The sequence below is a fragment of the Gymnogyps californianus genome, chromosome 3 (genome assembly GCF_018139145.2).
Source record: "Gymnogyps californianus isolate 813 chromosome 3, ASM1813914v2, whole genome shotgun sequence".
Lineage (NCBI taxonomy): Eukaryota > Metazoa > Chordata > Aves > Accipitriformes > Cathartidae > Gymnogyps > Gymnogyps californianus.
The window spans coordinates 83623893-83634425 of NC_059473.1; the positions used below are offsets into that span (position 1 = coordinate 83623893).

At 44.9% G+C, this 10533-nt stretch overlaps 1 protein-coding gene across 1 annotated transcript; it reads left to right on the top strand.

Moving 5' to 3' along the window:
• The first annotated feature begins 2165 nt into the window (after positions 1 to 2165).
• On the top strand, positions 2166 to 7389 carry NDUFAF4 (NADH:ubiquinone oxidoreductase complex assembly factor 4). The gene is made up of 3 exons (XM_050894214.1): positions 2166 to 2292; positions 2956 to 3053; positions 5304 to 7389. The coding sequence occupies exons 1-3, from the start codon at positions 2166 to 2168 to the stop codon at positions 5598 to 5600; spliced, it is 522 nt and encodes a 173-aa protein (XP_050750171.1). The 3' UTR covers positions 5601 to 7389.
• The last annotated feature ends 3144 nt before the right edge of the window (positions 7390 to 10533 follow it).

The following is a 10533-nucleotide window of genomic DNA, read 5'->3' on the forward strand; positions in this document are numbered from 1 at the left end:
GTTGCAACAAGAAGTTCGAGGGCAATCAAGAGAGACTTCAGGGCCTTGGGACAACTGGTTAAGGGATCAGGAGCACAAGTAGTGTTCTTCTGTATCCTTCCAGTTGCAGGGAATGATGAGGGAAGAAACAGGAAGAGCCAGCAGATCAATACCTGGCTCCAAGCCTGGTATCACCAGCAAAATTTGGGGTTTTTTGATCATGGGCCAGTTTACACGACACCAGGCCTGCTGGCAACAGACGGGGTACACCTGTCTCAAAGGGGAAAAGGATCTTTGCACAGGAGTTAGCAGAGCTCACTGAAAAGAGGTTTAAACTAGATTTGAAGGGGGAAAGGGATAAAACCAGGCTCACTAGAGATAAGCCTGGGGGCAGCACGCCTGGGTTGTCAAGCATTGGAACAGGCTGCCCAAGGAAGTGCTGGAGTTGCCAACCCTGGAGGTATTTAAAAGACGTGTAGATGTGGTGCTTAAGAACATGGTTTAGTGGTGGACTTGGCAGTGCTAGGTTAACGGTTGGACTAGATGATCTTAAGGGTCTTTTCCAACCTAAACGATTCTATGATTCTACTAGAAGACCAAGTTCTGAAAACCCAGGTTTTTCATGCCCACAGTAATAAGCACAACTAGATGGATACAAGGGCAGAAAATACATGTTTTCCTCCTATAAAAGAACACAGCAAGAAGTTGGGTCTTGTCTCTGTCCTTCGTTAACACTCCCACTCCAAGTCACTTCACTCAGGCAACTACTACCATGCACTAAAAGAGTCTGCAAACAGCATATACACAACTCAAAAACATAAAGCAATTACTTATTGGCTAATTCACACAGCAGCTAGAATTAATGAGCCACTAATAACCTCCTTTGGTGAGACACTCTATGAGTCTTGGTTGACTCTGCAATCGTGTGGAGGACTATCAGGCTCTATTGCTTCTTCCAACAGGCTAATAGTCCTTAGTGTTGCTCTTTCTGCCTTCCTTTCTCTCAGAGGGTTTTATATCTTTTCATGCTTATGTTTTTCTTCTTGAATTTTTAAACTTCTGATTCCATCTCAAAAATTTTACCTCTGTCCACAATTTTACCTTTCTTATTTTGCATGGCTCAAGAATAAGTACTTTTTCACAACTTTTTCTCGCAGTTTAGCAATTTTTGCAGAAGTCGGAAGGTTATTCAGTTGGGCTGAAAGAAAGGGGCTGCACCCTGATAACATTGCGTAGCCCACAAATTCTGAACAGTACTGGGGAATTGTCCAGATTTCCATGTGGAGTATGTCTTCTAGATGATATCTGCTTATAAAATTAATTTTCTGTCACTGAATAAACCAGTGAGGTGCCCATAAGGAAATGCTATACACGTTAACGAGAGTAAGAGGCACAACGCCCCTAAATACTTCCATGTTACCATTACCCAAGTAAAAACTTGAACAGATTTAGAAAGAGGGTGAGACATGTTATACGCACCGAGAGGCCCTCTGTGTCTTGGTACCGGGCCCCCTCGGTGCGGTTACAAGCCAACCGCAGCATTGCGCTGCAGACGGCAGGTGCCTGCCCGATCCCCATTCTTGCTGCCCAGACCCCACTCCGTTGTCCCACCAACTCCCACACCGAGCGTAACCTCGCTAATAAATCAAGCGGCGACAGTTACGACATGACATATCGGGGGGGCGGCTCATCCGTCAGCCGGCAACTCCTGCCCCGGCCGCTGCGGCGCCGGCAGCCGCGGCTGAAAGGAAAACCCTGGGCCAGCCCGCCGCCTTGAGGGCATTCCCCGACGGGACTCGCCCGGCCCTGGCTCCCACTGGGGCGGGGGGACGTTCCGCGAGGGCTCCGGTCACCCACGCGGTTAGAAAAGCCACGGCAAGACCAAAACACCGCCCCTCACCGCGGCGGGCGGGCGGGGGGCCCCGCGGCGGGCCGGCGTCCGAGGCAGCGCCGAGGCCGAGGAGAAAACACCGCCGGGGCGCTGTGAAATAAAAAAGGGAATCGTCTCGCCTGTGGTTTTCGTTTGTTTGTTTGTTTTGGGGTTTTTGGTTGTTTGTTTTTTTCCGCTGCGGTCATCACCGCCCGCTGTCGCGCAGCGCCTCAGTCCTTTTCCCGGGGGCCAGACCTGTGCGCATGCGCCGCCGGTCCGCGCAGGCGCGGGGCGAGTGGCGGCAGCGGCAGCAGCGATGGGCGGGCGGCTGGCCCGCGTGTTCCGGACTTTCAACGTGGAGAGCCGGGCCCGCCGCGAGATCAGCAAGGAGAAGCCCACGCCCGCGCCGCGGCACCCCACTTCTCGGCTGGACGAGCTGGCCGGTGGGTGCCGGCCTCGCCAGGCCGCAGGGTGACGCCGGAGGGGCTGCCGGCGGGGGCCGGTGTCTGTGGGCCCGGCGCGGGGCCGAGCCACGGGAGGGGGAAAGCGGGTGCCGGGGACCGGCTGCGTGGGCGAGGTGCTGGGGGCGCGGGGCCGCGGCGTCCCCCCCGGGGTGGCGCGGGGCCGGTGACATTGAGAGCGGGGCGGCTGGGCGCGCGGGGCATGCCGGGAGCCGTAGTCGGCGGCGGCGGCCGTTGCTGGGGCGGTTGCTAGGGGCGGCCGGGGCTGCGGCCGGCGGGCTCCCGGGGCTGGGGCTCCTGGGCCGGGTCGGAGCCGGCCCCCGCACCCAGCGGCGGCCGTAGCCGGGCTGTTCCGCGGGCCGCCGCGGAGCCGTGAGCGAGCGTGCCGCAAGCGGGTGCTTTCCACCGTGCCGCTCGGCCTTGACGGGTTCGGCGGCGGCGCCGCCGTGTGAAGCGGTGTCGTTAACGCTAGAGCTGGTGGAAAAATGAAACCTTCCCGAGAAGCACCGTGCGTCTTGGGAGTCGTGCCGTTCCTCTGGGGCAGCGATTAAGCTGGCAGAACTATCAAAAAGGAAACAATTTGACTCAGACCTGTCTTTTCTCTCTTTTTATTTTTTCGTCCCTTCTTCTCCCCACTGCCTCTAGACCACCGAGAGATACAAGAAGAAATTTACAGAAAGGATGATAAGCTCCTCACCTTGTTAAAAGATGTTTATGTCGAGTCCAGAGATCCACCTGTGCGGGTGAGTATGTCTCTCTGTAGGAGGCATACCAGCATCAGCTTTATGGTTTTCAAACTCAGCACAAATTCTGTATACAGAAAAAGGCTTTGTTAGTGCCTAAAAGCTACTATTTTTATAGATAAAAGTGATGTTTTAATTACTCTCATATATCAGTAGCACTGACTGTGTTTGACCCTGGGTCTTGAACATGTGACAGGTTGTGATTATACAACCTTTTAAATGCTTACACAGCTTTCCTTTTTAACATCACGTTGATCTTACTTTGTTTTTCTCCTAAATTCCCCCTTCTGCTTCCTCTAAGGCAGGACAGTTGGCCAGCCTTTTGCAAAGATGCAGGAGTTCACCAGAGATCTCTCATAGAGTTCTTAGAAGAAAAGAGATTGGGACTACTATGGGAGCATGGATGTGGTAGAGGACAAAGACATTAGTGTTTTAGTGGAGTCTTTAACTACTGATGTTAATGTCGTACTGTGCAGAGACTTTTCTTTATGCGGCTGAGGAGGTGCCTTAGTTAGGTTTTTCTCTGCATAACCTTCTGGATTGTTTGGTGATCAGTTTCCTCATTGCCAACAGCTGCAGTCTTTGACTTGGAAGGTGAAGCATACCCCTTCCAGTAAAATGCAGACTGGGGTTCAGTCTCCTCTTTTACACCGTGTTACGTTACGGTTTGTGCATTTTACCTGTTGCATTATTGGACCACTTTATTCTAGTTGCTTTATTCAGTAATAAAAGTTTTATAATCATCTAGCAATACAATTCCTAAGTCTCTCTAATTTGCGACTTTCATAGTACCTTGTATGCAAGACTAAAAGTATTTCAAAATGCAAACAGACTTCTGCAGTCTCTCCTTGAAGTTTCTAAGTAATCTCTATCCTTAATTTTCATAGTAGAGGTTAGGACTCTAATCTTGAATTGTTGAAGGTCTAATTTCAATATCTTTCAATATTTATTTGTAAGCCTGTCAAGAGAGATTTGAGAAAAAGCCAAAAGTGGAACAAATCGTAGTGCTTGATTCCATGCCTACTCTGAGGTTGCTGCCACATAAGACTTGCTCTTGTGGTGTGTCTACTTGCAGTTGTTAGGAAGAACATGATTAACGTGTTAGCATGGAGGCTTGTGGGCAAAACTTCATCCAAAAGCTTCCTTCCTTTCCTGATGTTATTCTGAATACTTTGTGCATCGTGTACGTGTACATACCTATGTGTATATTTGGTGTGTCTGTCTGTGGTAAGTGGAAAAGCACCAACTCTAAGTAAGTCCTGAAGTGGCAGACACCCAGAGACAGATCATTTTATTAAGACTTGAAAAATTGTTCATTATCTGAGCACAGTTTTAGCACAAAGTATAAGGAAGAAATGGAGAACTGGTAGCATCATCAGACATTCTCTGTAGTTTAGAAACAGACACGCAGTTATAGATGCTGTAGCATCCACATCAGTTTTGTCAGCTTGTAAGTTAATACAGAGTGTCTGTGGGCTAATCAGTGGCTATGGACTCTGATAACTTTAAAAGTACTTTTTCTTAAATTTAAGAAAGGTTTTCATTGTGTCTTTTTTGCAGTGTCATTCACTGGTTAAATCTTAATAAAAGGCAATATGAGGAAGGCAGAGCTAGTTTGAAAATGACTTGGAAATATGAAGGGACTTGGGAGAAGAGACTTCACGTGTCTAAGCACTGCAGTAGTCATGGGAATTAAACTCCATATGATGCTGCAAAATAGTTTCTTTTTGTCCAGCAAAGCTTGTTCTCTAGACAGAGCAAAAGAAGGGATATCTTTTAGTTGCAAAAGTAAAATCTGAAAATGAAAGGAAGGGGAGAGAGTCTATATGAAAAAGATTTCCAGTGGTATCAGAAGAAGGATACCAATTTGTAGCATGATTTTTTTTTTTTCCCCCTTGCCATGAATCAGTACCAAATATTAGGTTATCTGCATTTACGTTTGGCTACCAAATCTGTAGTTTGCCTTGTATGAAGGGCTGCCGGGTCTGTACAACACTTAGAGTTCAATGGATGGTAGCTTTTCAGAATTTGGGTGGGGGTTGACATTGTATGTAGAATGGCTGTGGAAGAACTGACAATTTTTGTGATACCAAGAAGCAAGGCTGGCTAGGGATTTTTTTTTTTTAAATGCTGTGAAAATGGGGAAAGCTACCAGAAAATGCCATATCTAGGAAAACAGCTTGGCTGCTACAGTATGCATAGTAAACAGAACTGCTGTTAAGCTCTTTTTGTTTTCCTTCCCACAATTAGGTAAAAGATGGAGGTGGTGAACATCTTCCATGTAAACAGGAGGAAAAGAGACTTACAAAACTAGGCCACTTGGGAGATCTAGATGTTAAGAAAGTTCCCAAAGGCAAAATTTCCATTGTGGAGGCTCTGACACTTCTTAATAATCATAAACTTCATCCTCAAATATGGACTGCAGAGAAAATAGCAGTGGAATACAGTCTGGAACTGAAGGAGGTCAACTCTCTTCTGGAATTCTTCATTCCTTTCGCTGTGCAGGAATTTCCTAAAGAAACCAAAAAAGCTATAAAGCCAACATAAAAATAATTACCAAAACCTTGTGTGATCTCACTCGTGTCTTAATTTTACTCTTGAGTATACTCACTGTCTGAAAAGAGTTGGTAACGTGTCATCCAACAGTGCTGCTTCCTTATACCAGTAAGATGTATTCAAGCAATTCCATTCTATATTGGATGGCTTCAGTTAAATGCAGCAATTATAGGATACAGTTTGTAAACCAGAACATAACTAGTAAGTTGTATGAGAGCATGTGACACGATTCTGATTATCCCATTCATATGTTACAAGTTCAGTTAAAACACGGACGTTCTAGTGAGAACTTTACCTTAACAGATTGCCTTTCTTAGCAGAGACTTCCTGGCCTTCACCTAAATCAGTGCTCTGTGTGTATTAGCTCTGTAGTTTCATGTTACAGCGTTCATTCAAGGACTTGCTGTCAAGGTGTGTGTATATACAAACAGCTGTATTTCTTTTGTATAAGAATGGAGTAGTTATTTATACTGTGTAAAGAAGGTTAACCACGAGATCATTTGGGAAATTCAGCTGTGTCAAACTTAAAAAGAAGGTGAATAGCAAGAAGGCCTCTTTCTGATGCTGGAACAGTAATGGCTGATGTGTAGCTCCTCTTCCACTCTATTCTGATTTAGCTTAAATATCTGCACCTCCCCAGGTGCTGTCTGTCAGTCAGTGAATTTCTAAAGAGTGATGATCTTCTAGCATCAGTCTCTTGCAGCAGTCTATGGCATCTACTGTATGAGAAATAATTGTTCATATTATAATTAATAGGTAGCTATGAAATGCAACTGAATCTACTAATTGGACCCACTAGTAGGTCTTCTGTAAATGTCTGCCTGTCCTGTTACAATAGCCCTTTTTCCCTGTGGAAGCCTCGTCTGACTTATCCAAATGTGGGCTAGATCAGGTCATGTTCACTCACAATAAGTTACCCACGTGCTACCAGATTGAAGATGAACAGCATCCTTTCCAATTGTTAGTAAAGGACGACACAAACTGTGAGGTGGTAACGATGGATTGTAACCTTCTTGATACTGTGACTATTCAGGTCTGTGTAGGTAAGGAAGAAGTTTTGCACTGATGTAGTTTTTCACTGATACTGTAGTGAAAACTGGTTCATGTTTTCCAGATAAACTGGGAGGGGGAGGTAATCAGAATTGATATTTAAAAATGCATTATGGTTGCCTTCATTCAAAAGACACAAACCCCAAAATTTTATGTGGTGCTAACATTCCTAGTGCCCATCACCAAAGAAGCTGAACTTATTAAGAGGGTGGAAGTCAGTACCAGGCTACAGTGTAACTTTCTTTTTAAGAACTTTTCTGCCAGGTCCTAGATTTCAGACTCTGGTAACTACCTTACCAAGAAGATGATCAGCTTTGCTATTTCACAGCAAGATTCTTTCCACTTCTTTCTCTGAGATGGAACAAGGTATTTACAGTACAGTTTGTCACAATGTATTCAAGGTTTTGCTTGTTTCTTTTCTGCAGTACATAATGCTGTACCTTAGTGGAACATGACACCTAAGTGCATTGTATAAAAATTTAAAATTGTTTGTCGTTGGATGTGTGGATTGGGGATAGGCTTGTCATTCTTCCTGTAATGTAATGGGGACAGAGCTGCACTCTGAAACTAATGCATCTGAGTTACGTACCACATTAAGATTTTTTTGTTTTCCACAAAATACTCTGTTTTATAGAATGTTGTAACAGAAATACTTTATTGTTTGCATACTGTTCATCCTAATGTAATATTTAAGGTAATGAGAAAACAGCTGTGGAATGCATTTGGTACAGATACTGTTGTTATTATTATTGGAGACGCTGTGATTTCCTTCTTTAAAAATGAATCTTTAATTAGGTATTGGAGTTGATTAAAAACTCACTACAATTGGCACCAGATAACAGCTTAACCATGCCCCTTGACTAACTTGGTATGTATTTTGGCTTCTTTTGTCTTTGTGAACTGTCTTGTGATGTGGCTACACCATTACAGTACCCCGTTTCACGTAGAAAGTCCCTAGAGGCATTATGGTATACTATTGCTTTGCTTACACTCTTCAGCAGGCACATGCTTTGGGACGTTTGGTGCTCATCATATTCAATGCTCCAGCCATACCTTCAGGACAAAATCCTGTCCATGAAGGAGATGATTGCAAAGCTATCCCCAGTTTCTCTGGAGCCAGGATCTCATCCTCAGAATATATTGTCTGCAGTGGGGAAGCAGGCAGGTCCCACAGCACAGAGGTGGGCCAGGGATCCATCTCCCTGGAAGCAGGTGAACTCCCGGTGGCCCAGAAGGCTCCTCTGGAGCAAGGAACTTCTCCGGCACAGCACGTTCACTTCAGGAAACTTAGATGCAATGCAGTTTGCTGTCGGCACACAGATTCTTCTGCTGGTCACCTGCCCCACCTGCTGGGCAATGTCAAACCAGCATTATGAAGGCATTGCTGATGGTATGGGATCATGTAAAATCTGTACCTTTATCTATCCAAATTATCCATAGTCTGAATGTTTAGCTTTCACTGTCTCTTCAGACGTGGAGTGTTTTACTTGCCCAAAGCTCACAAGAAGATCCAGGAGCATGGATCTTTTCTCTTTGCTCTGGTGGGAAAGCCTGTCCCTGATCAAGCGCTCTCAACGCTACCGTCTTGTCCTGTGTAGGCTACCGGCCACAGCCAGCCGCAAGGTCCTTGGCAGGTGTGTCCTTAAGCTGTGTTGAAGTGAGTACGTGTTTGAAGATAACGCTGTCTTTAGGGTTGATGTCTGGGACAAGACTGTTCTCGCCGTAGCATCTTTTCTACAACTGCTTATTTCCTTTCTTCCAGTTTCAAGGGGCTCTTTACTCATCAGTTATCTTGCCAGCTTACCAGTTTCTGGTTTTCCTGCAATTTCTAATCGGAAGAATAATGGTATTTTCTTTACACTTTTAGCTTGGTTTTGTCTGTGTCCCTTTCTGTCTATATCCCTTTCCCGTAGCTGTTTGGCTGTCAGCTTAAGGAAAAGGTACTCTTCAAGCAACTGTTTTGAAGAGGTAATTATGGGGAATTTGTGGGAACCTGCAATTCAGTTTTCTGGTACTCGTATGTGGAGAATTTTTCATGTTTCGTTGCCATGCATGCGGTGCACCAAATTTAGCTCAGATGTTTTTGGCCACCATATAGAATCATTACATTTGGTAGAGAACAACCTGCCTCACTCAAACTGCTTTGTTCTTGCTGAATTGATGTAAAATGTGTAGCAAGTATAAGCTTTGTGAGCCTGTAAGGGAGTTGTTTCATTTCTAGTGTAAATGACACACGGTTAACGAACTTCTTTGCATGTGGCATTATTACACCAGTTTTCCAAATGCCACTGAATAAAGCCAGGGCCGCCTAGGGCACTGAGACAGAGTGAGTACACAGGGCAGGCTGAGCCTTATTTGGAAATGAGGGTTACATTCCTGGTGAGACATAAAATTGAATTTCTTCAGTGGAGTTCCGGCAGGTACACTGGAATTCCTGGCTTGAAATTTTCCAAAAAATGTCTCTTTAGGGGGAGTCAAGTAGCTCACTTTTACCCACATTTTCTGGGACATAGTCCTGTTCCCTTAGCCTTGTTCTGTCATTAAGTCTATTCCCAGCCTTCTCCAGCCAGTCTTCTCTGCTATGAAAACTTTATGCAGCTGCACTCTTGCCCTTTACTAGCTCACATGCAAATGTTGGTTGTATTCTGCCCTTTCAGTATCAACAACCTGTTTTATTTCTGCAGAGCTCTCTTGCCTTCTAGCAGTAGCACGTCTGAGGTAAAGATGAGAGGACTGAGCACATGTTTTGCTCTGCAGAGCTTATGAATAGCACGGATTTTCAAAAGGGATGTAGCTTTTCATACATCTTCAAAAGCTGCTCTTTTGGGATATGTGAAACTAAGTAATCTTGCGCTGTCTCACCATCTATTAATCGTAGCTAGGTTCTTGCAGTCTGATGCCAAGACAGCAAGATTGGAGCTGTGAGGCAGGAAAGAGTTTTAACTCTGCTTTCTGTGCAGGTTAGTCAGAGGGAACTTCAGTACAAAAAGTGATGTTTCTGTAGCCTTCCAGCACAGGGAACTTGTCTTTTTAAGCTACCTCTTTTTACTCAAGAAGAAAAGAAAATTATGTTTATATGTGAGAGGTGTGTACTAAACTTACAAAATGGAGTATCTTATTTCTGTATTGAAAAATGGAGTCAAACCTCAAGTAGTCATAAAACAGGATCAAAATGCAAAAGTTTAAAAAGGCGGCTTTCTTGCCTTATTTCATATAAGAATCGTGCTTTCATGTTTGAGATTACATGCAGTTTCACATTGCACAGCTCTGTTCTGGATCCCCTTTCTAAACAGGAGTTTTCTGGTTCTTAATCAGGTGGTGCCAGTGTTGAACTGACAACAGGGGAGGCCTGACTAGTGAAGGTGAGCTTCAGGTGCAAACAGATTTTGGCACTTGAGACTGCCGCAGTTGTACGCCGACTGATGTGCTATTAGCAATCAAAACACTGTGTCAGTGCCTGTTGTTATTAAATCTGTCTCCAGCAATCTACAAGTCTAATGAATTCTGTAACCCTTCATGGTTTAGGTACTGCTGTGTTGTTATCAGAGCTAAGGGTTTTCTGCTGCAAAAAAGCCCCAAAACCATGGATTAATTTCTCTTAGAAACGTAACATTAGTTTTCTTGGTCTGAAACAGAGGCTTAGATTTACACGAGGCGACCGCAGTGTTAGGTGACAGCAGCACATCTCCTGTAGTGTGCTGGAGGGAGCGCACTGCAGGAGAATTTAAAAAACAAATCTGCCAAGGTGGTTCTTCTATGACTGTTGTGCAAAATCCCCTTTGGGGAGTGGGTTACTTCAATTGCTGAAGCTCTGTCTTTAGGTGAGATGTTTTGGCTTCCTGATGGGAGTAGTGCTGCTGTATTACCCAGGAGA